General features: G+C 44.9%; 2 protein-coding genes across 11 annotated transcripts in view; one reads left to right on the forward strand and one right to left on the reverse strand.

Moving 5' to 3' along the window:
- The window catches only part of TMC6 (transmembrane channel like 6), a 55,447-nt gene extending 48,672 nt beyond the window's left edge, over window positions 1–6,775 (reverse strand). For 3 of the 8 annotated variants that reach the window (XM_053301258.1, XM_053301251.1, XM_053301259.1), the window contains exons 1-2: window positions 4,753–5,018; window positions 402–702 (exon numbers count right to left, since the gene is read on the reverse strand). In XM_053301258.1, the coding sequence (XP_053157233.1) occupies window positions 402–457 (56 nt within the window). In that variant the 5' untranslated portion in view covers window positions 458–702; window positions 4,753–5,018. Of the gene's footprint in view, window positions 1–401; window positions 991–1,023; window positions 2,505–4,752; window positions 5,019–6,651 lie in introns of those variants that run through there. The other 5 variants (XM_053301255.1, XM_053301252.1, XM_053301257.1 and 2 more) reach the window with 5 other exon arrangements.
- TMC8 (transmembrane channel like 8) overlaps window positions 2,770–25,084 on the forward strand; it is a 39,735-nt gene continuing 17,420 nt past the window's right edge. The window contains exons 1-10 of one of the 3 annotated variants that reach the window (XM_053301265.1): window positions 2,770–2,923; window positions 9,886–10,055; window positions 11,080–11,231; window positions 13,433–13,585; window positions 13,689–13,768; window positions 16,339–16,478; window positions 17,740–17,887; window positions 19,014–19,184; window positions 20,964–21,112; window positions 24,057–24,180. In XM_053301265.1, coding sequence (XP_053157240.1) covers window positions 9,898–10,055; window positions 11,080–11,231; window positions 13,433–13,585; window positions 13,689–13,768; window positions 16,339–16,478; window positions 17,740–17,887; window positions 19,014–19,184; window positions 20,964–21,112; window positions 24,057–24,180 — 1,275 coding nt within the window. In that variant the 5' untranslated portion in view covers window positions 2,770–2,923; window positions 9,886–9,897. Of the gene's footprint in view, window positions 2,924–9,079; window positions 9,202–9,885; window positions 10,056–11,079; window positions 11,232–13,432; window positions 13,586–13,688; window positions 13,769–16,338; window positions 16,479–17,739; window positions 17,888–19,013; window positions 19,185–20,963; window positions 21,113–24,056; window positions 24,181–25,084 lie in introns of those variants that run through there. The other 2 variants (XM_053301264.1, XM_053301266.1) reach the window with 2 other exon arrangements.

Below are 25,084 nucleotides of genomic sequence, written 5' to 3' on the forward strand. Positions count from 1 at the left end.
CCTTGGCTGCATTTCAGCTTCCTAGCTAGTGTGGGAGTAGCTTAGCCTGAGCAATAGAAATTGAGTCCCTGTAGTGTGTGAAAAAGGATGCACAAATCCACCCACATCTTCCAGACTTTTCTGGTCATGAGAGCATCTTGAGTTAAATGTAAGCCAGATGTCAGCTCTCTGAGTGGCCTGGAACTCCTTTAATTATTGGGGATACATTCTGACCGCTCCATGTTGAAGGAAAAAGGTACATAATCCCCTTTGTGAATGGGATGTCACAGGCTACCCATACACCACATTTCAGCGTTCATCTAGCTCATGAAAAAGCATCCTATTTCAACCCCCTGCCATCAGCAAGCTAGTGAGGGAGTCCCAAGTGTATTTGTCTATAATTAAAATACTACAGTGCTCACCTGACAGCCTGCCTGTCCTCTGGTTCATGAAAGGTGAAGGTCACCGTGTGGGACATCTTGGATCCCCAGCTCCACGAGTTCGTCCTTACTGGTTCACTCGTGTCTTCATTTCTCAGTAGCTCATTTCTCAGTTTTCATACACAGCTTGAAAAGTGAGTCCATCTCTAGTTGAAACGGCTTCAGTGTCAGCACACTAGATTTATAACACTCTGAGATCAGACTGCCTGATCTGGCCTTTTTTTTTTTTTAAACTCCCACAACCAGTGAAGCAGGAATGCTGAACCAGTCGCAGTATTCAAATCTGTATGACATAAGGAACAGAAGATGACGAATATCAAACTAAAACCATCTCCCCATGAGATCCTGCTCCAAGACTCATGTCTGTATCACAACAGGCCAGTCATCTGCAAGCAAAGCACAACAAAGAGGAAGGAAACGACAAAGACTGCAATTCAGTATAGGGCAGTGACCTTGCCCTGCATTTCATCACTCAGATAATGCAAACAGAGCTGCTGATTCCAGGACTGTGTACTCCCAGACCCCTTCGGGTGGCAGAGCTGTGGGACAAAAGAGGGGTTTTCAGCATTTTCACAAAGGGAAGGAGAGCAGTGCCTGAGTTTACCTGCAGGTGCTTTTCATACACCTCTCCACAGGGCTATGTTCTGAGCACCAGCAGAGTACAACAAAGTTCCTTTCGACTGGCTCAGCATTCTCCAAAGAGCCCCAGCTGTCACCACATGTTGCCGAGGAGATAAGGCTTTGGTGGCGGGGGGGGGCAGTCGGCACAAGCTTGGCTTCCGGGGATAAGGAGCGTCTAGCCCCTGCCTTGTTGCGGGTGGGGAAGCACACCCCCTCACCACTCCAGGAAACAGTTCTCTCATGAACTTCTCACTTGCTTCAGTGCACTGAAGACTGCAAGCAAACAAGGCAGCTGGTGCTTCCTGACTGACGGGAAACCTCCTCTCCCTACCGGACCCAGCTCTCTCTCCTGCTGCAGGTTCCAGGAAAGGTTTAAAGCTATTGATAGGGCAGGGGGAGATTGATGCGGGTGTGGGTGTGACTAGATAGCTAGAGTGTATTTTACACAGGAACAAAAACAACCACCAACAAAGACGGCTGTAAGGACAACAGAGCGGGCATTTCAAGCCAGGCAAACATTTTATTCACACTATGCTGTTCAGTTCAGCAGAAGTTGCAACATATTTTGTAACTGGAAGGTCACTGCATTTCAGAGATACCCCTTATTTCACAAGCCTACTACAGTTTTGCAGAACAAAAGAGAACTCCGTTGTGTCCTTTCTTTCTGAAACTATAATCTGATGCTTCTATGCATAACTCAGGGCAATGCTGGTTCTAGTATCTCGAGGGTGCTTGGACAGCCACCCCTAATGGAAGAGGCAGGCTGCTCCTACCAAAAACCCTCTTACACTGCCTGTGGACAGCAGTGCTGTTGGAGCAGTGAGCCCTCTGCCAAGCGCCAAAGCATGCCTTTCTCTGGAGCTGCCCCAACTCAGCAGTACATCTTTGTCTTCTCCCTTGCAAGTGCCACAGGATGCCTACATTCTCAAACAGAATGTGACTAGAAAGGGCCATAAGAAGTAGAATCGTCAAACAAGACCAACCATTGAGTCCAGCCATCTGTGGCAGATGTTTATCCAAACTTCCAAGAGAACTAAAACACTGTCACGGGAGCCTTTTCCTCCAACTAACTGAACTCAAACCTCTTTCTTTGCTACTTGAGCCTCCCTTTGCTTTTCCCCTCTGTGGCCAGAGTTATGTCTGGTGCTGCTCTCTGGGGCTCATATTGCACCTATCTTAGAAGAGCTTCACTGGCTGCCAATTTGCTTCTGGGTCCAATTCAAGGTGCTGGGTTATAACTTTTTAAGGCCCTTAATGGTTTGAGGCCTAGGAAGCCTGCTCCTAAATGATCCTACCCATCCATTAAGGTCTTGTCAGAGCAGCTGTTCTGCATGCCAACACTTAAGAGAGGCTTTTGGCCACTGCCCCCAGCCAGGCTATAGAATCATTTCCGGTCTCATATCTGCTCCTTGGTCTCCATTGCTGCCTTCAAGAGGCAAGTAAAAGTCCGGCGGTTTGTTCCAGCCTTTGATTCTTAGGAACTGCTGCTCCTCCAGTCAATGCTGCTTATGGTAGTTGGCATTTGTTTTATGGGCTGGCTGGCGTACAGAGCAAGGATGCTCTGTGCAGCAAAAGAGCAGCCAAACAGAACTTCCCAACTAACTGCACCGGTGCAGCAGGGAAGCAGCCATTTTTGACACCCTCCCCTTCCCCAGGAAGCCCTCTGCGTGCACAACCACTCAGGGACATATTTTTGGGTGACACAGAGAGTTTCCTGGGGACGAAGGCGGCATCAAGAACGGCCACTTCCCTGCTGCACCAGACTTAGTAAAACTAACAGCACTCTTGCATTGGGCTTGTTGCCTTGATGCCAGGGTCCAAGCCAATCTGGCAGAGATTACTTCAGTCTTGATAGCAATCACAACTCATCTTGCCTATGAAAGGTAATTTATAGCCCAGGACTCCCACGAGGGCTACTGATGCAGACTGGTATTAATGGGAATACACAGACTGTCTGTGTAAACTCCAAGCCTCACACTATCTTGCTCCTCATCGGAATGCAGGGCCCCAGCTGCTACACAAATGATGTGAACAAAGGCATTTGTCTGCCCTGTCATGGCTGCCAGCCTGCTCCCTCCTCCCCTCCCTCCCATGTGAATGAGGCAGCTTTGTCCTGCTTTGGCATCCGCCCAATAGAATGCCATCAAGCCTTATAGCAACTTGTGTCCTTCAGACTAATCTTGGGGAGTGTTTCTATCTTCTGAAAACCCTTCAGCCCCCAGAAACAATGCCTGCTACCCCCACTCTTTTGAAACTACTCTCTTTGGCCCATAGTAGGTTGCTACCCAGCCAGTTTTTAACATCTGCAAAAGTAGGCAACGGGTACATTGCAAAAGGTTTCCTACTTTCAAAAGTAGACCAATGCACATGGCATTGCTCTGCCCCAGGGGCGTAACTGCCCTTAGGCAAGGGGAGGCAGTTGTCTTGGGGCCCCACTGCCTCAAGGGGCCCCCCAGAGGCACATCACATGACTCCCCACCTGCCCATGTTGCACCCCCTATGAATTATGTTCAGTCTCTTGGAAATCGGCAGGAGCAGAGAGTAAAAAAACTAGATTCAATGTGAACTAGATATTCACCATATTCATAATGGGGATGTGAGTGTGAGTGCACTATATATTGTGAAGTGTGTTTGTGTGTGTATATCAGCGAGGGGCCCATTTTAAAATCTTGTCTCTGTGCCCCCTCCAACCTTGCTACGCCCCTGCTCTGCCCAAACCTTGCAGGAAGAGATGCCAAATTACAAAGAAGTATTTTCTTGTTTTCCACTCTGTATAGGGCAGATACTTGGTTGGGCTCAGGATTTTGCTGGGTGCAGTTTGACCCATCTTTACTCTGCACAACAGTGAGAACTTCATGTTGTGTGGAATGGCAGCTGGGCACAGAGGAGGAATGAATTATAGCTGGCCTGGCTGGGACTGAAGATGTTAATCACAGTACACCCAGCCTCTCCTCCCAGCCAGTTAAGAGCAGGAATTCCACGGCGTGTTGCTCACCCCCTCTGAGCAAGTTTAGGCAGATAATTGGTTGGGCTGCATTCATTTCTGAACACAGAAGCACTTTGGTGTAAGAAAAGGTATGACCCCCATGCATAGCCTGCTATGCACAATATTTGTTTGCATGCATCTCTCTCACTGTGTTTGTATGTACAGGGAAGATGTGCTTGGTTGCAGCTTCCCAGTAGGTGTATTGCATAGTAAAATTGAAAAGGTATGTAACTGTCACATGTCTGACTGCACGTTTTCATGCTTGCTTCTATATGGAAGTGTATAGAATATCCTTTCTGTGTAGAACATTTCTAACAGTTGAAACAGCCCTAGGGGAGACCAGAACTGCTCACACTTTTGTTGCCTAGTCACTATAAAACTTATTAGAGAATCAAAGCAACCCCAGAATTGTCACCCATTAAGCCATGTTCTATAGTGTAACATTAAGGGACTTAGAAGCAGGATTTCAATGCTTTTCACTACTGCATTCCTGGTGCATTGCAAGCTTCAGTCACCTGCCGGTAAAGAAGGGGTGTGCAGTGCACACTGCTGGCTTGCTACAGTGAGGGGAGGCACTGATCCCAGAAGGAAAAATCACCACCTTCCACAAAACAATACTTCTTACAGTGCCAGTTGAGCACTACAGGATGCAAGCAGGAATGAAGAAAGCAAGCTGCAATTGGTAGTTCCCGTCCCCGAGCAAGAGGCTACAGGCAGTTCACTTACCTGTGTAAGACAGACTACTAAGACCACCTCTCAACTCCATGCAGCCGCTCATGTTTCCAGGTCCAGATGTAGACTACATCTAACATTTTGGATCAACTCCCTATGCAACAGCAAAGACAGTATTCTGGACACACCTTTGCATTCCCACCTGCCCTCCCTACGCAGCAGCTTCTGAAACAATGGAAATGCAGGGCCAAGAAAGTGTTCCAGGGATCTCCACTCCGGCTGTGCCAGGCAGTACAGGCTGCACTCTCATCCTCCACCCTTCCCCCTGCTCTGTGTACTCTCTCTGCAGCTGTTTCCTTCAAGCTAGATAGCCTGATGTATCAGTTCATCCCAAAAGGCTTCAGAAAACTATTGTTCTACCACAATCCACTCCCCACTTTCTTACACTTGTGTTTAAGATTAAGATCCCATACTGACTTGGAAGCAAGTTCACTGAAATCACTGGTACTCTTGTGCTTGGGAACCCATCCTGAGTTTTGTTATTAAAAAAATCGAGGAGTAGAGGGTGGAATTGGGGCCCATCTAGCCTCACTAAACAGAAACATTACACACACAGAGAAATCACTAGATTGACTTGAAAATCATGTTACAATCATTTTTAAAAGGCTTTCTAAGATATACACTTTGATTGTGTGTTTTTCATCACAATAGGTTTATGGATTATTTTTAGCAAGTGGGAGCCCATCTTGGCATTTCACAAGAAGTAAATAATAGTAAGACCTATGTTCGCAGGCCTTCAAGTGAGACCAAATTTTTAGTTTTTAATGTGTTTTTACCTATTATGATTTTTTAAATCTTTTAATGAATTTTACATGTGTTATATTCTGTATTATGTTTTAATTCTGTACATCGTCTAGAGATTTCGATATTAGGCGGTATATAAATTCAATACATACATACTTGGGTTTAAATACATGAAGCTCTATAGGGGTAGCTACAGTTTCTAAAATGAAGAACAGCACACCAAAATCTTCCTATTGCAAATAACTATGACTAGTGGTAAAACTGCCGCCCTGTGACCAGAAGGTTACAAGTTCGATTCTGACCAGGGGCTCAAGGTTGACTCAGCCTTCCATCCTTCCGAGGTCGGTAAAATGAGTACCCAGAATGTTGGGGGCAATATGCTAAATCATTGTAAACCGCTTAGAGAGCTCCGGCTATAGAGCGGTATATAAATGTAAGTGCTATTGCTAGATGGCCTCTTTTTCTTATCCCTAAGAAGTGTCCACAAGCTTCTGCTTTATTCCACCTCGGAAACCTTTGTTGGGCAAACATGAGATGTTTTTTTAAACAACAGTATATATAAACTCCTACCCGATTCCAGCCCACCACTCCAAGAGATCCTCTATCTTTAGGACCCTGCAGACCCAGCTGCTATTACGGCGGCCTCTCTCTACCCGAGAGGGGCAGGAATGGGGCAAAGGAAATTGTTTAGTGCCTTCCCTGTGTGCATGCACACATGGGCATCTTGCATTACTTTCTGTGCACTTTCTTGAACTACCAAGGACCAGAAGAACTTAGCCACCCTCGCTTGCGTGACTGTACTTCTATAGTCGCCGGTGTGGGGGCGAAAAGAGAGAGGCAGAGGTCAGTTTACAGGAAGGATCTTCTCATTCAGCCTGACTAGTTTCCTGTCTGTTACGTAGCCCACTCTGGACAGTGGGATTAAGAACCATAACACTGATTAAATGAAATGGGGCCCGCGCACAGACAGTCCCCAGTTTGTAACCAATACTCACACAGGAGGATACAGCAGCAGATCACAAACCGTGGTAAAAGTTAAGAGCATGCTTCAACGTCAATAAAATAAGGGGAACAGAGAGCTGTTTCACAACGACCCCACCAGCCACAAAAATAGCTCCTCTAGTTACATCAAGTATTTTACTCACTAACCTTGTGAGTTCCTGCGTGTTAACAGGAAAGTAACTCTGCCACAAGCTCAGAAATGGTTTCCGCCAAGATTCTGCCTCGTCTCTGCAGTTGCTGCTGCTGAGACCACACCCTGTGCCTTACCTATGTTACAAAGGATGCTGGGGACTGTAGTCTTTTTTTCTGAGGCATCCACCTGGAGCAAGCCATTGAGAATCTTAATTCTCAACTGGGAAGACAGTCTCCAGTCTCCATGGGAAATTAGATACTGTTTCAGAATACTGTAGTCTGTTTCCATCCTGATCTCAGGAGCAGGTGAACAGTTAGGTCAACCAGTCAAGCCATCACAGCTCACCGGCAGAAAAGCTGACTTATGGGAAAGGATATGCATTGGAGAGCGTTCGTTTCCCCTTTCTTCGAACTTCTCTGTTACTGTCTTCACTTCCTGCATAGGTGCCCTTTACTGAAAACTCTACAGGTGGCAACCATAACTATATACCTGGCTAACCCACAGAGTATATCTGCACTACATGCTTCTATTAGTTTTATGCTAGTTTAACTATATGTCTTCCTGTAAATAGTCCTAGGAACTGTCCTTTGGTGAGACTACTAAGAATTAGAATTTCCTACCCACCCTTGCAGAGCTTCCATTCCTATGATTCCCTAGGATGAAGAAATGCCTTTTAAACTAGTTTAAGTACACGTATCTGGAAGGAAGCCCCTTTGCATTCAATAAGATTTACTTCTGAGTAGAGATTCTTTGGTTTGTGTTGTACATCTCTAGTGTAGACATGGCACTAGACAACATTCAGAACCCCTTCCATAATTCCACACTGGGTTAACTCTTTGCTTTTACAACCTTTCCTCTGTCTCAATAAAATGTTGATCAATAGGGCAACTTTTAAACATGGTAAATTGGAATGTTTACTTGAAAAAACATTTTAATATTTAAAAAGTATCAATTTTAACATAGTATTGGTCAGGTACATTACAAGACCAATATATGGGGCAGCAGTGATATAGGAAGATGCTGAAAGGCATCATCTCATACTGCTCAGGAGATGGTAATGGTAAACCCCTCCTGTATTCTACCAAAGACAACCAAAGCTCTAGCAAAACGAACAAACAAAGTCTGAGCTCTCTAACATCTCCTTTTTAGAATATATTTGGGTAGAAAAAGCATCAGGAACCTGGATTTTCAAATTGTTCCAGAGACTGCAATAATGGAAAATATGTATTACATTACACTACATTAGTCACCCCACATCTCTGAATGGTGAGAAGTTCTAGAGTTTTGCAGTGTTCCTTGGATTCTGGTTTCCTTTGGAAGGGGAGATTGCTGGAGGCTTATGATGTCTTTGTGAGATTTAGTTTATTTACACAAATATACAATCTGAGCGCTGGAGAAGTTGGAAGATATCAGTACACTCCCATAGGTCAGCAAGAAATAACCTCAGATTCCCAGAAAGCAAAACTGTCTGTCCAATGCATCTTCTAGGCCTTTCTACAAATCTCTTTTCTCTGTCTCACGACAGCTTGCCTGGTTTTCCCCACACACTGCTTAACCCAGACATGCCTCACAGAGACAGGGGACACAGTGATATCACCTTCAGCCCCTTATTTCAGGAGGGTTTTGTGCTGTTTACCAGACTCATCACGGTGTTGCTCATTCAGAATAGTCAGAACCATTAGCAGCTATTCAAGAGCATCTCCTGGTCTTCTCCCACCAACCACAGATTAATTCACAAAAGAATTGCCAGATGGAACTACTATGAGTGCTTTATTTAGCAAAAGGAATGGCCTACCAATATTAATGGCTGCAAACTCGCAACCTTATGCATTCTATGTACTGTATTCTGGCAATAAAGACATTGGAATTTGTTTCTTCCTAGACACAACTACACTAGATGGCCAGTTGGACAACCAGCCCCACTCCTACACAATTACACCATGAGCGTGCATGTCCTGCTCCCCTCGTGGTGTGGTGGGGCGCCCACACAACCTAATCATGGGGGGGGGGGGGTTAGTTCATCCAAACAGTCCTTCCATATGCAATGTAAATATAGTAGTACTTTAAAGTAGAACAGTATTTAAATCATGTGTGGAGGGGTACTTCAGAGGAACTGCCCCCTCACATTATTAAGCAACAGGGTGAGAGGAGGGGGCAGGATGTGTACACTCATACACCCTAACTGCATGCAAGTCAGTATTGACATAGTGTGATATTATATGAAAGGCAGGGCACCAGAATAGACCCTCACCCCTCCGATTCACTGTGGATACTCTTTGGGAGATACTATTGGTGATATATATAAACTGGTGATATGTAGATATGCTTTCACTGCACACCACCTCCCATTTAGTGCATACAGGAAACAGCGTGTTCCTGTCACATGCGCTTGTCTCCTTATCATCTCTCCAGAAGAGCAAAAAAGAGTTCACAGCTGGAGCCACAGCTTGCACTTCCTTGGTATTGCTCCTCCCTGAGGGAGCTTCATTGCAAACACAGAGTTGACTGCTTGGACAAAGGTTGGTGCTAGAGTGCTCCATGGCAAAGAGCTATAAGGACAAGAGGTGAGTTGTGTCCTTTTTCAGAGTCAAAAGTAATCCCTGTGTCAGTGGAATTGGGATGAAACGGTTTCTTCCAGCTATCCATGAATGGCCCACCAATGTGTCGAAACACTGTCAGGGGGAAATGGAAATGAAAGTGAAGTAGCAAGGGCACTGGAAGCTGAACTGAGGCACATTGGGGCTATCTGTTCAAACAGGGGTGAGGACAAAACTGTGTCCTGTGGCTGCGTGCTGGTTCTATCTGGTGCACCCTTGCACATTAGGGTTTGTTCCACATTTGCTCCGCTTGGAGATGTGTTTCAGAAACTGGCTTGGAGATGTGTTTCAGAAATGTATCCATTTTAAAAAATGCTTTTCCCCACTGTGCAAATCTAAATATGAAATGGTCAGTAAAATATTAATTTTTACTGTGAGATGCAGTAACCCTACTTTACTCAACCACCTTCCTAATTCATTGGCAAACATGGGGAGACAGAGTTGAGGGTAAGGTTGTGGTCTATGGGTTAAGTTCAGTCTATGGGAGGCTGTCATGGAACATCAGCAAAGTTGTGGGTTTATCTGCAGTCCATATGGACTTTTATCTGCAATCCATATGTGAAGGAAAAGGAAATCAAGTGCCTATGCTGGATGCCTGCTTAATGTGTCTCCAGAACCCGCCTTAGCCTATTCTTTTTTTTATTGTTACAGGGTTTTGAAGTGATGGAGGATACTCAGGATCTACGACACAGGTGTACCCACCATGGTTATGTGTCTACCTACCCAGACTCTAACAATGAGCAATCTTTTGAAGGGCTGAGTCACCAAGAGTTGCTGCTCAGGGCCATGCCCTACACCATGCAGGAGAAACGCCATCTCAGGTCAGGAGCAAATTCATATGGGAAATTGTCATTAGCATTGTACTGTTTAACTGTAATGGAGGGAGCTGACCAAGTCCATGCTACTGGGTTAATACACATGAGGGCGGTTCACACTAGGGTAGGAGATGCTTCCTACCATAGTTTGGGAGCTGGGCACACTCCTGATTTGTGGTCATGTGTTAGATAAAAACAAGACCAGAGACCGGGATCCCAAGAGTCTGTCAAACACCAGCTGTGTTGAATGATTTTCTTGCCTACCTTGTTTAGAACGAAGCTAGGGACAGAATCTGGGTAGGGCGTGTTCAACCTACTCAGCTGGGGCTTGACTGACAATCACGTTCCCTGCCTCTGATCTTGTTTTTATCTAATATACAATCACAAATCAAGAGTGTGTCTAGCTCCCGAAACTGTAGGACTCATTTCCTACCCAGTTTATGGTAATGCCCTAATATTTGGCAGTCAAAAACATCTTTGTTACCTCACAACAACAGGCAACCATGACCCACTTAGAAAGGGATAAGGTCTGTATTGGCATTTGATCCTCTAGAGCTGGTTTTACTTAAGTCTGTCGCATTAACCTGTAGCAGTTTGCTGTACAGAGCAGTACTACTGCAAACCTATAAGATAAAGGAATATGAAGAAAAATTGTTATGCTGGCTGAGGAGGAAGCATAGAGAGAGACAGGCTTGGTTCACACAATCATTTGAATCAAGGTCTAATGTGGGTTACTACTGACATTAGCATGATTGTGTGAACCTATGCCACCGTAGTTTATGGCCCAATATTAATCTGAGATTCCTGCCTTGGCATGTGTTCACACAATAATGCAAATGTTGGTAACCCACATTAGACCTAGATGTGAATGACTGTGTGAACCAGGCTGCTGTGTGTCTGTGTCTGTAGGAGGAGATCCACAACAGGAACATGATCTGGAGAGTGTGCCCCACTCCTAACTGCATCTCCCAAAGACTCACAAATTCAGAAGACACAATGGAAATTCAAAATACTGTACATATCTTTTAAGTAGGCATCTACAAGCATCTGCAGGAGGAGATGTGTCCAGCTGGGTAGCATGGAAGCAAAGACAATACAGAACTCAGAGGCAGTTTCGAGAAGGCATCTGGAACCTTACCAGGATCTTCCAGCTATGGAAGTCTCCTCTGGATGAAATTGGGGGTAAGCAAGATTTATTTTTCCAGCTTGCTAAGTATATCCACTCTAGGACTGCCACTTGCATATGCATCTACTGGGTCCAGTGTCAGCAGAAGATATATGAGCCATCAGATCTACTGCTGCACTTGGAAGTAGAGGAAATTCCTCTCTTTATTGAGAAGGAACCTGGTTTCATCAAAGACAGACAGTGGCTGGCAGTGGTATAGTTCCCACACCACAGCTGGGCTAATGAGCAGCTGGTATGAGCCAAGGGAGACCTCTAGGGGCTGGTTGACTACGAAGGATGCTGAGGACCCAAATGAAAAGAATAAATCCTACTTTTGTCCAGGATGATGAAGAAGAATATTTATATACAGCTTTTTAGAAAAGTGTTCACAAAGCAGTTTACATAGCAAAGAAATGGGAAAAAATCATTTCCCCAAATGAGCTCACAATCTATAAAAAGAAAAAGAGACACAAGGGAGATACTAGCCGCAGTTATGGGGAAAGTTGCTATGCTGGAATGAACAGGGACATTTTCTCTTCTCCTGCTAAATAAAAGAGAAGGCCCATCACTTAAAAGCTGCCTCTTTGCCCAGTTAGCCGTGGTCTGAGAGTGGATGGCCACAGCGTTGTAGGTAGAGAAGGCAGTAGGTATGTGAGTAAGGCTGCAATTTTCGCAGAGGCCAAGAGAATTACTGCTCCTGGCTTCTGCTCTGGTTTCTGCTCAGTTGTATAGGATTTTAAAAGCATGAACATGTATGCTTACCCAGTGACTGGCAGTGAGGCTAAATAAAACAACCAGCAGGCAAACTCCCCAAGTAGCCAGATGCAAACCAGCCAGGTGGCAATCCTATACATGAGGGAGGAAAGGTCTATAGATCTGGGACAGAAAGTACTTTTTCATACAGCGCATAATTAATCTATGGAATTCCTTGCCATGGGATGTGGCAATGGCCACCAGCTTGGATGGCTTTAAAAGGGGTTTAGACAGATTCATGGAGGACAGGCACATTGGGACAAAAAACCCCAACTTCAAGTATACGCTGATGGGATCTGAGCTGTCAGTGACTGACCAGGAGAGGGATCTTGGACAGTTGGTTGAAAGTGTCGACTCAATGTGCGGCAGCTGTGAAAAAGGCCAATTCCATGCTAGGGATCATTAGGAAGGGGGTTGAAAATAAAACGGCTAATATTATAATGCCCTTATACAAAACTATGGTGTGACCACACTTAGAGTACTGTGTACAATTCTGGTCACCACATCTAAAAAAGGACATTGTAGAACTGGAAAAGGTACAGAGGAGGGCAACCAAGATGATCAGGGGCCTAGAGCAACTTTCTTATGATGTAAAACTACAACACCTGGGGCTTTTTAGTTTAGACAAAAGATGACTGCGGGGAGACATGATAGCGGTCTATAAAATCATGCATGGTGTGGAGAAAGTGGAGAGAGAGAAATTCTACTCCCTCTCCCATAACACTAGAACCAGGGGTCATCCCATGAAATTGATTGCTGGAAAATCTAGGACCAACAAACGGAAGTACTTTTTCACACAACACATAATCAACTTGTGGAATTCTCTGCCACAAGATGTGGTGACAGCCAACAACCTGGATGGCTTTAAGAAGGATTTGGATAACTTCATGGAGGAGAGGTCTATAATTGGCTACTAGTTGGAGGGCTATAGGCCACCTCCAGCCTCAAAGGCAGGATGCCTCTTAGTACCAGTTGAAGGGGAGTGACAGCAAGAGGGAGGGCATGCCCTCAACTCCTGCCTGTGGCTTCCAGTGGCATCTGTGGGCCACTGTGCGAAACAGGATACTGGACTAGATGGGCCTTGGGCCTGATCCAGCAGGGCTGTTCTTATGTTCTTATGTCTATCAATGGCTACTAGTCTGATGGCTGTGGGCCATCTCCAGCCTCAGAGGCAGGAGGCCTCTGAATACCAGTTGCAGGGGAGCAAAGCAGGAGAGAGCAACAGCACATACCTCTTGCCTGTGGGCTTCCCAGAGGCATCTTGTGGGCCACTGTGTGAAATGGGATGCTGCACTATCAATCAGTTTTCATTGCAGCCGTTGGCCAGCCAGGATACTCCATTAGATGGGCCTTGTGCCTGATCCAGCAGGGCTGTTCTTATGTTCTTATCCTGTGTTCCACCTTCACCTCCCCTATCCCACTGATGCCTGGGGTGTTCACGTTTGCTGTCCTCTGCAATATATAGGTAACTTTGGCCCAGGCATCAAGTCCTATTTCACCTTCTTGAAGTTCCTGCTCTTCATCAACTTCCTGGCTGTGCTGTTGGTCACAAGCTTAATCTTGTTGCCAGTTACCATCTTCTATAATGCAACCATCTTGCCAAAGGGTCTGGGTACAGGTGAGTCCTTGCTGTATTATCCAGAAGTATTAAGTGTTTTCCCCAACACTGATTGAGAGTTGGAGGACCTAATGCTATGAAACCACCTCATCCTTTCTCCTAGATTCTGAATGCAGGAACTACAGTAGTGACATCAGTCATCGATCTTCCTGGCAACATTTCCAGGACATCTTCACTGGGGAAGTGAGTCTTGAGCAAATATGGTTGGAGGTCAATGTGCCGGAGATTAAATGTAGAGGCTGACAGGTGGGCAAGTACAGCCCAGTGTGTGATTAGAGATTGGGGATGGAAGAGCATAGAAAATGGAGCAACGAATAAGAGGAATATAGTTTGCAGAGAGGCAGGGAGAATTTTATTGGATTTAAGGTTCCTGATAACTGTGATCTTTAAGAACTCCTGGAGAACATGTGAGGTGTTGAAAGAATGGAGAACAAATGTTGTCCAAAGAAGAGGAAAAAGGAGGATCTGGGAAACTACAGACCTGCCATTGATACCTGCCAAGATCCTGGAACAGATTATTACGTGATTTGGTCTGTGAGCACTTAGAAAATAATGTGGTGATTATTAGCATAAGTTTATACTAGCATGGGTTTGTCAAGAAAAAGTCATGCCAGACTACTCTTATCTCCTTTTTCAACATTAGTTATACTACCAGTTCCATAGATTGAATGGGAATATACTGTGGATATAGTGTGCCTTGATTTCAGCAAAGCAGCTGACCAAGTCTCCCATGATGTCCTTAACAAGACAGTAGAATGTGGGCTAAATCACTAGCATAGTGAGCTTGCCGCAGCCCAGGGACAGGCTGCCACCAGTGGACTCCGCCAACTACTACCCGTGAGCATGCACACTGACCACGCCCCTTGTGCCAGCATCAGATGCACACCAATGCAAGAGGCATTTGTCCTCCCTTATCCAATGGTGGCTATGCCACTGGGCTACATTATATTACTGTCAGGTGGATTTGTTTGTTTGTTTGTTTGATTTTTATACTGCCCTTCCAAAATGGCTCAGGGCGGTTTACAATTAAAACAAACCATTGAAACAGTAAAGAGCTAAAACAAAAACTTTTTAAAAACAATATAACAACAATTAACAATTTAAAAACATTCACAACTGGTTGAATAATTTTAGCCATTGAGTGCTCATTAATGGCTCCATTCAACCTGGAGGGAAGGCTCAAGTGGAGTGCCAGCCCTGTGCTATTCATCTTTTTCATAAATGTCTTGGATGTGGGAGCAGAGGGGATGCATGTAAAATGTGCAGACAACATAAAGCTCAGAAGACAGAATCAGCATCCAAAACCATCTTGACAGGCTTGAATGCACTGGGCCCAGACCAACAAGTTGAAATTCAGTGGAGATAAATGTAAAGTCCTGCATCAAAAAAAGAACAGTCAAATGCACAGCTATAGGATGGAGAAGACCTGACTTGGGAGCAGTATGGGATCTAGGGGTCTTAACAGAGCACAATTTGAACATGAGCCAGCAGTGTGATGCCACAGCTAAAAAATCCTAAGACACTCTTGGGCCATATTAACAGAGCCCTAGTGTTCAGATAATTAGTAATCATTCCGCTCTGTTCTGCACTGGTCAGATCTCAGATAGAATACTGTGTCCAGTTCTGGGCACCATATTTTAAGAAGGACATTGAAAAATTGGAAGGAGTCCTGAGGAGGGCAACAGGGAGGGTGTAGGTAGCCCATGTTCAGACCGCCCACCCACCCCAACCTGCCAGCGCCCAGCCCCCCATGGTGCCCCTTCTCTCCCTGCCATATGCATGGGGCGCCCCTTCTCTCCCTACCATGCATGCAGTGGAGGCAGCAGTGGTGGCTTCCCTCACAGAGCAGCCTAGAATAGGCTGCCCTGCCCCCGCCACTCAGCTCACCACTGCAGATGCTAAGTGGCCATTTGATTGGTTGGCATGGTAGCCGAGCGCCGTGCCTACCACTCAGCTGGCCATCACGCATGTGTGGTGGCTAACTGAGTGGCAGGAGCTGGGCAGCCTACCCTGGGCTGCTTCCTCAGGGAGGCTGCTGCTGCTGCCGCCACCATGCATACATGGGGGGAAGAAAAGGAGTGCCCTTGTGTGGTGTGGAGAGAAGAGCCACATGAGGGCCGCCGCCGTGTGCCCATATCATGGCGAGCGCGGCGGCCCCACCAGCAGCTGCTCACAAGTTCTTTGAACCTGTGTGCACAATTAAAGCTCCGTCCTTGGGGACTGAAAACCAGGTCCTATGAGGAATGGTTACTGGAAATGTTTATCCTAGAGAAGAAGCGATGAAGGGGAGATATGATAGCTGTCTTCATATATCTGAAAGGCTGCCACATAGAAGATGGAACAGACATTCTCTGTTGCTCTTGAGGGCAGGACTAGAACCAATGGGATGAAATTTCAACAAAACAGATTCAGGCAAGATATTAGAAAGAATGCCCTGACTGTAAGAGCTGTTTGACAGTAGAACAAACAGCCTTGTGTAGTGGCGGCTCTCTTTTGCTAGAGGTTTTCAAACAGCATGGATTTATCAGGGATACTCTAACAGGTTCCTCCTGTTCTGAGCGGAAAGTTGGACTAGGAGCCTCCAAGGTCTTTTGCAGTTTTAAAATTCAAGGATTCTATGATGCTAAGGTGAGTTGGGGGGGGCAGGTTCCCCACCAAACCCTTGTCCTCTGAGGTTTGAACCCTTCAAAAATGATTATGGGTTGACCAAGCTGTGGTCATAAAGCTCATTTCCTCTTATGTCCCATCTTCAGGGCTTCCTGGAGCATTCCTACTTGTTTTACGGTGCTTATAATGTGCAGCAGGATAGCAACAACCAGTACAATGTACACTTAGTCTACCTGCTTAGCATCCTCGGATACCTCTTTGCCTGCTTCCTCTGGATCTTCCGCCGGTAAGCAGGGACCATTGCCCTCAGCATTTGCCAGGCATTGAAATGAGGGACATTGGGGAGCTGGAGTGAGGAGTTGTAGGGCAAGGGGTTCAGGAAGGAGAGGGATTTAAATATATAATGCCTCATGGCACACTGGAAGTGCTGAATCATTCTTGGTGGTGCCTGAAAGGTCATCTAGTCCACATAACTCACAGAAACAGGATTGCAAATTACGAACACATCCCTAGCTCACTCAGATTCCCAGTGAAGGAAATGCAAGGAAATGCTGCACTTCGCTTTCTGTTGGGACTAGGAGCATGTCCCACTGACCAATAATTCTCATTTAGAAACGTTAATTTAATCTAATACTGATACTCCATTCTTTTCCCTCCACCTTTTTTTGTAGCAAGGGAAACATTTGTTTTTGTTACAACAAGCTTCTCTGTAATGGAATCCTGCTATAATATGACAATTCAACTTTCTTGAGTCTCAACATCTCAAATAGGTGTGTGCACAAACCAAGGTCCGTGCACACATTTGGTGCCAAACCGGTTCGGGTGCCACGGTGCGGGGGGGGGGAGTGGCGAGTGGCACCTTTAAAAGAGAGTACAGCAGGTCCTTACCTGCTCTTCGCCATTGCATGCAGCTTCCTGCTGCAGTGATGCTCCCTGCCCCACCCCCCAGCAGCCCATGGGCTGTGTCAGCATATATGGACGTCATTGGCATGGTGCCACTCATTGCTCCCCCCAGGTGGAGCCTCAGAGCATGAAACCAGTTTGACCCTCACCCAAACTGGTTTGGTGCCAAATATGTGCACGAACCTCAGTCCGTGCAAACGCCTAATCCCATATTTGTTCCCCATTGTAACTTCCTAATATTTACAGAAGTTACTGCTACTGTATATTGAAGCTTCTTCAATTAATTCACAGTCACTTCTAAGTAAGAGATCTAAACCTACTGGATTTCCCCCCTCCAATGGAGACAACAAACTAGTGTTCCTAAACTCTTGCTCCCTTTGCACCTTCACCACTGCATCCCACAGTGATCTGCCTACTTTCATGTCTTACAGAACATGTCTGTGTAGTCCTGGCAGTCTCTGTCTGAGAGGGAGTTGGGTGTTACTAAGTGTTGATTCACACCTTGTGGGCTAAACTCAGTGCTGGGACAGGATCCATCTTGTCCTACCCACTGACTTCTATATTGCCTGGGGTAAAGGAATTAATGTTCTAGAAGAAAGGTCTTTCATGCCCGTGATAGTCTCCACCATTGTCCCGACATTCAGGATTGCGGTCAGCTTGGCACAGTGGAAGGTGCTACGATGGGAATTCAAGATGCCAGTCAGTACGAAGATCTTCACAGAATGGGATTTCTGCATCCAAAATCCCGAGGCAGCCATCCTGAAACAGAAGAGTATTTACAATGAGCTGAAGGTGGGGGGATGTTTTCCTGTGGAATATTATAATACTTTGGTTTTGACGTCAAATGTTGTACCGCTTTACCCATGTCATCATCTGAAGTATGTATTCACATACATTTATAACAAATTTTGAAAAAGCCATTGCCTAAATTGGACGGAAAATAACAATCTTTTTTAAAAATGAAGATAATTACATGCACACAAAACCTTCCCCCCTCATAAACCAAGCTATACATTTGTAGGATATCTTTTTGGAAACTATTATTTCCACTGTTGGCTTCCTTTCACTGTTGATTTTCTTTTTTCCCCAGTAAATCAAACAGTTGTTTGAAGTAGACGCAGAAGAATGGCTGACCCATTCTATTATTGGTTTCCCTGTGCTAGTGGTGCTGGTTCCCATCATCAGCTAGGTCTTGTGTCACCTCCGTGTTCAGGGGTGTAGCAAGGTTGGAGTGGGCCCGGAGACAAGATTTTAAAATCCCCTTCCCACCGCTGAAGCTCAGCTCATGAAGTAAAGAAATCTTAAATGAGGCTGAACAGTGGTAACAAAAAGCAGAGTAATATATATATATATATATATATATATATATATATATATATATATATATATGCGCCACCATAGAACATCATCTTAAATTATTTTTTCAAAGGTTTTGTAAATTGTGGATGATGCAAGTCATCAAGTCATTTAATGGTACTAGAGAAAGACATGCTGTTCTGGTAGCTCCAGGTCTTAACACTCACGTCAATTTCAGAGGATGAATACAACTGAAGGAAGCCCGGGCAGGTGCGTGGCTGGGGAAGTCAGTCACGTGACTTGCCTCTGGGGGTCCCCCAAGGCAGTGGGCCCCCAGACAACTGTCTCCCCTTGCCCTATTATAGTTACTCCCCTGTCCGTGTTAGTTTGTTTTCAAAATCAGGCAGTAGCAATTGTGTTGTGTATTGCCTCAGTCCTTGTTTCAGCCTCAGATTATTGTGAACCTTGCACCTTAAAGGTATTATGATTTAACTGGAGCACATGTTGTCTACTAGAATGGCCATGTTCCTTTTGCATGCTTTAAGCCTGGAAATAAATTATTCCCCTGAATGCTCAGCTGTACAGATAGAACTGACTCTACTTCCCTTGCATGTGGAGAAAGATCGACCTATTGGAGCAGAACCAGCGTTTGCAGCACCAACAACGAACATGGAAACAGCTAGCTCAACTCTACCTGCGGCGCCTAGTGATCAATGTTGTCATCTTGCTACTGATGGCTGCTGCTTTCTACTTCATCCATTTGGCCACAGACATATCCCAACGTTACAGTCAGGTAGGCCATCCTTTGCCACATCCCTTGTTAGGGCCAGGCCAGAACCCAACCTCAAGTTTATGCTCTCCAGTTCAGCTTTCTTCCCCTCTTATTAGTTCAGTCACAATCTCTGGGACAAGAATGCCAATTTGTAGTCAGTTGCAGTCATATATGAATTCCAGATCAAGGTCAACTTGATGGAATGTCTCTTTCCATAAGGAAAGCCTTGTTGGATCTGACCATGAGCCCATCCACATCCAGTCCAGCTTCCTTTTTCCAACAATGACCAGCCAGATGCTTCTGAGGAGCCACAACCAGGATGTGAAGGCAACAACCAGCCCAAGCTCTTTGTCCCCAGCAACTAGTATTCAGAACCTGAAGATTCCATTTAGATATCATGACTGACAGGTAGACCTCTCCTCCATGAATTTGCCTTAAACACACACACACAAAAACTTTAAAGCCATAAACTAGTAGTCATCACCATACCTTGTGACAGAGAATTCCATAAGCTACTTAAGTACTGTGTAAAGAAATACTTTATTTTGCCTGTCCTGAATTATTGCCAATCAGTTTCATTGATCCCGAGTTCTAGTATTATGAGAGAGGGAGAAAAACTTCTCTCTAGCCACTTCCTGTACATGGTGCATTACTTATAAACGGTGATCATTTCCCCCCTTAGTGATATTTTTCTAAACTAACCTCCCCCCTCTAGCACTTTACCCTTTCCATGTAAGGAATGTGCTCCAACCTTTGGACCATTTTGGTTGCTCTTTTTTGCATTCTTTCCAGGTCTTTGGTATTGTTTTGGAGAGCTGAAAACAATTGTTTGGAATATACAGTATTCTGGAACATAGGCAACATCCACAGGACTTTTTCCCAGGGTGGATGGTGACGCACAGCATTTTTGGACTGGGGACAGGTGATTGAAGTAAATGGATGGCAATACTGGCTCAGTTTGGGGCAGGGAAGCTGCCCACTTCCCCCTGTCTCTGGACTCCCGTGTTCCAGAAGCATCTGCATAATATAAAAGCATTACAATACTGGCAGTTTTCTTTTCAGTCTCTTTCCTAATGATCCCTAGCATGGGATTTGACTTTTTCACTACTGCTACAGGTTTTTTGTTGTGCCATCCACCAAATGTCTCTTTCCTGGTTGCTCACTGCCAACTCAGATCCAATTAATGTATATGTGGTTAGGGCTGCTTTGCCCCCATGTGTATCACTTTGGACTTAGTGATTCTGAAGCTCAGAGTAGAAATGGGATGGATTAATTCTCTCAAGAGACTATCACTTCATATTTAGGGATACCTTGCCATAACTGGCTGTGTCTAGAATAGGATTCCCATATGAGAAACCCCCCTGGGGTTTGGAAAGTGTACATATGAAAGGAACATGATGTGCTTAAAAATGCCCCTCTCGATCAGGGGTGTCATTGTGGGGTGGCCCATGGGGCGCAATACAAGCCCCCAATTAATGGCTCAGAGCCCCAAATCCTATCAGACACCTCCATTCTCCATTACTTCTTCCAGAAAGGAAGAGCAGCAGTGAAGATACCCAGTGGAGCCTGGGAGAGAGAGAGCTCCTAGCCTCACCTAGCTCTCTGCTGCTTCCACCTTCATTCATGCGGCATTATAATACTTGAGACTTTTAAAAACATACGTAATTATTCGGGGGAGGATTATAATTGAGTTTAATTATTGGGGGACAGGGGAGACTATAGGCCTGGGCTCTGGATCTTTGAAGTAACTCGCAATGCCGCTGCTCTTTATACTACATCTCTCTCTCTGTTTCCTTCCAGTTGGATGCTGCCAGCTTTGGTGTAGTGAACCAATACCTGCCACCCTTGGCCATCTCCACAGTGAACGTCTTCCTACCTCTTCTTTTCCATGTCCTAGCCCAACTGGAGGACTACTCTCTCAACTACAAAGTCAACCTCACCCTAGTCAGGTCAGTATTTCCATCTTGGTGGAAAGAGACGTTTACATGACCGCAGAAGTGCTCTTACCACTGGACTTCTGGGCAAAAGTCCAGAGCCTCCGCACCTCCTGGGGCCCCCCAAATCCTTTTCAGTCTGTCCCGAGTGGTGTGGTCACCATGTCACTGCATGTTGAAATGTTTCTGCTAATGCATATTTGCATAAATACACCTGTATTATATTCTTACATTCTTGTGAGTTCAGTTGTTGTTTGTGCCCTCAAGAACCCAGGGGTTAAAAATATTGCATGTGTCATGGTGTGTGTGTGTGTGTGTGTGTGTGTGTGTGTGTGTGTGTGTGTGTGTGTAGGGAGAACGATGCTTAACTTGCAAGGAGGGGGGTGTCCCTCAAAAGGTCTTTAGGTCCAGGCTCCAAAATTACCGGGATGAACCTCTGCATGGCAAGAGTAGTTTATTGGCTAGACCTTCAAAGACTAAGTACACTTTGCTTAAGCTGTTTTAGTTTCAAGACTCCCCCTCTCTAAACTGGGAAGTATAAGATGGTGCAATGGGAAAGGATTCAATGTTCCTTCCCTGTGTACTGATCCCAGTCATCCCCACAGCTACTATTCAGCTTGATTGATTGGTCATATTTATATACCACCTCCAACTCACATCTCTGGGCAGTTTATGGTAAAACAACAAAATTTAAAACAAAATTAAAACATTAAAACAATTTAAAATTCAAAACAATGTTACATTCTATGAGTCTAGTTAAAAGCCTGGGTGAACAAATCTTCTTAACTGCCCTTAAGCATGACTTGTCCCCTTAGCTAAGCAGGGTCCACCCTGGTTGCATTTGAATAGGAGACTAGAAGTGTGAGCACTGTAAGATATTCCCCTGAGGGGATGGAGTCGCTCTGGGAAGAGCATCTAGGCTCCAAGTTCCCTCCCTGGCTTCTTCAAGATAGGACAAGATTTTTGAGCGCTGGGATAGCGTAGAGGTTAGAGTGGCAAGGATAGAGACCGGGGGTACCTGAGTTCGAATCCCCATTCAAACTTTTGAGAGGAGAGCTGGTCTTGTGGTAGCAAGCATGACTTGTCCCCATAGCTAAACAGGGTCTGCCCCGGTTGCATCTGAATGGGAGACTTGATGTGTGAGCACTACAAGATATTCCCCTCAGGGGATGAAGCCGCTCTGGGAAGAGCAGAAGGTTTCAAGTTCCCTCCCTGGCTTCTCCAAGATAGGGCTGAGAGAGATTCCTGCCTGCAACCTTGGAGAGGCCGCTGCCAGTCTGTGAAGACAATACTGAGCTAGATAGACCAATGGTCTGACTCAGTATATGGCAGTTTCCTATGTTCCTATGTTTCAGCAGTGAGCGCATTCCAGAATCTTGGGGCAGCCACAGAGAAGGCCTGTCCCTGTGCAGCCACCAGAAGAGCTGTTGGCAACTGCAGACGGACCTCTCCAGATAATGATCTCAATAGATGAGGCTCATAATGAAGAAGGCGTTATCCTAAATACCCTGGGCCTAAGCTATTTAGGACTTTATAGGTTATAACCAGCACTTCGTATTTTGCCCAGAAACATACTGGTAGCCAGTGCAGTTCCTGTAGTATAGGTGTAACATGATCTCTTTGAGACCAACCTGGCTGCCACATTTTGCACCAATTGCAGTTTCCAGACTATGTATGAGGCAGCCCCACATAGAGCACATTAGAGTACAGTAATCAAGTCTGGAAGTTACCAGCAGTTCCATGTAAATAAGTGTAAAGTGATGCACACTGGGCCATAAAATTCCCAACTTTACATATGCATTGATGGGGTCTGAGCTGTCAGTGACTTACCAGAGAAGGGATCTTGGGGTTATGGTGCATAGCTTAATAAAAATGTTGATTCATTGGACTGGTTCTCACTATCAGTACTGCCAAAAGTCAGGAGGAGGAGGCACACACACTTGCAATACTTTATCATCCAGCAGGGAAAAGGTTGGACCGGGAAGTGATCATGTGTCAGGAGTCAATCGCAGTTGGTCAGCACAGGCAGCCAAAATTGATTATCTTAGATTTGATTTGATGATGTCAGCTGCTTGTGCTTGTACAATTGACTCCTTGCACATGAGCACACAGTCCTCTGCTTAACATTTTCACCACCCATCAAGTATTGAGAGTTTACATGCCTCCTCTTCCTGACTTTTGGAAGCACTTTGATCATGAGAACTGGTCCAGTGTGTGGCAGCTGTGAAAATGGCAAATTTCATGCTAGGGGTCATTAGGAAGGGGATTGAAAACTGCTAATATTATGCCATTATACAAATCTATGGTGTGAGGCCACATTTGGAATACTGTGTTCATTTCTTGTCACACCATATCTCAAAAAGGATATGATGAAACTGGAAAAGGTGAAGAACAGGGCAATCAAAATGATCAAGGGGATAGAGCACCTTATTTATGAGGAAAGGCTACAACATTTTGGGCTTTTTAGTTTAGAAAAAAGACAACTAAGGGGAGGGAGGCATAATGATAGAGTTTATAAAAACAGTCTATACCTGCATCTATAGGCCCATTCCATGCAGTCTGTACCATTTTAAATGTGGATGCACTCATTTACCAAGTAATATTTTACCATGGTGTGTATGTAACTAATTGTTAGGCTGCTTGTTCATTTAATCAGTGATGAAGATAACTTTAACACACTGAGAGCAGATCTCTAGTAAAATGTGTGGCAAAATTGTCATCAGTAATTGTGATGTGTGGCAAAATTGTCATTTGCTATTGTAAACCGCCTAGAGATGAAAGTTGGGGGCGGTGTACAAATTTGATAGATAAATAAATAAATAAATAAATAAATAAATCAGTAGCCACTTCTAATCTCAAGCATTGGTTTACATGATAGGAGTTGCTGGGAGGAACTGTGGGGCTCATGTGTAAATTGCGGGCTAAGAATGTCATCTCAATTTCCTGTGTCCACCTGCAGGTGTGTAATCCTGAAACTGTCCAGCCTGGGAATGTTCCTGTTCTTCTTGGGCTCCAAGGTTCTATGCATAGGGAGCAATAGCACTTTCCAGTGCCAGTCATGTGGTTACAACAAATTATATCAGGTGATTACAGCTACCTGGGATTATTCAGATTGAACCTTACCTGCCTGGAGCACATTTTGCTCAATAGTAATATATTCAGCTCTGAAATATTCTGGAGCAAGGTGTCTGCCAATCTGTGGACATGGCAGAGAGCTAGTTGCCCAAGAGGCAGAGACAGGCTACACTGGTCCTTTAAACATCGAGCAAATGAAACTGGCCTTAGATTTCTAAAGATGGTTCTTTGGCTGTGCTGATTTCCTTGAGGCATACTTCACACAGCAGGCTTTATTGCGAGTTTATTGCGAGGCTTTACTGCAGACTTGAAGATGTCCCAAAAAGCTGACACAAAAAGTGGATTTTGTTTACCCTAGACATAAATCGGGTGACTCTCTAACACGCAATGGAAAACCTGAATCATGTCTGGAGTGCTCCCCGATAGCTCGCAGGGACTTCAGGGTAAATCTGGCCTATATGTGAATGCACACCATTCCGGAGGAGATGCAAGCTAAAAGGCTTTAAAAGCCCTGTGTGGGAAATGCCTGAGTGTTCCTTTTCCTGCTGCTTTTTCTTTTGTGTTGACATCATTTGTGCTGATGTCTCATACTCACTTGTTTTGATTCCAAGTCTCCCCTGGGCTTCTTGTTTGGCCACAATTCTGAGTCGTCATTCTCTTGCAACAAAGAAAGCTTCATTGATAGCAATTAATGCCTGTCTTTGTTTTGGTTCTTAATGTATTACAAACTCCCATTTAAATCATGTTGATTTTCTCCATAGATTCCAAATGAGGCAAACTAGTGTTCTCTTTGTAGGACCATTTCCTGTAAAATGATATTTATGTGCTTCATCTAAATTTAGCGTTATTATATTAACCACTTGCACCATGCCATAATATAATACCATGCTTGACATATACGGTAGTATGAAA

The sequence above is a fragment of the Hemicordylus capensis genome, chromosome 2, assembly GCF_027244095.1.
Source record: "Hemicordylus capensis ecotype Gifberg chromosome 2, rHemCap1.1.pri, whole genome shotgun sequence".
NCBI lineage: Eukaryota > Metazoa > Chordata > Lepidosauria > Squamata > Cordylidae > Hemicordylus > Hemicordylus capensis.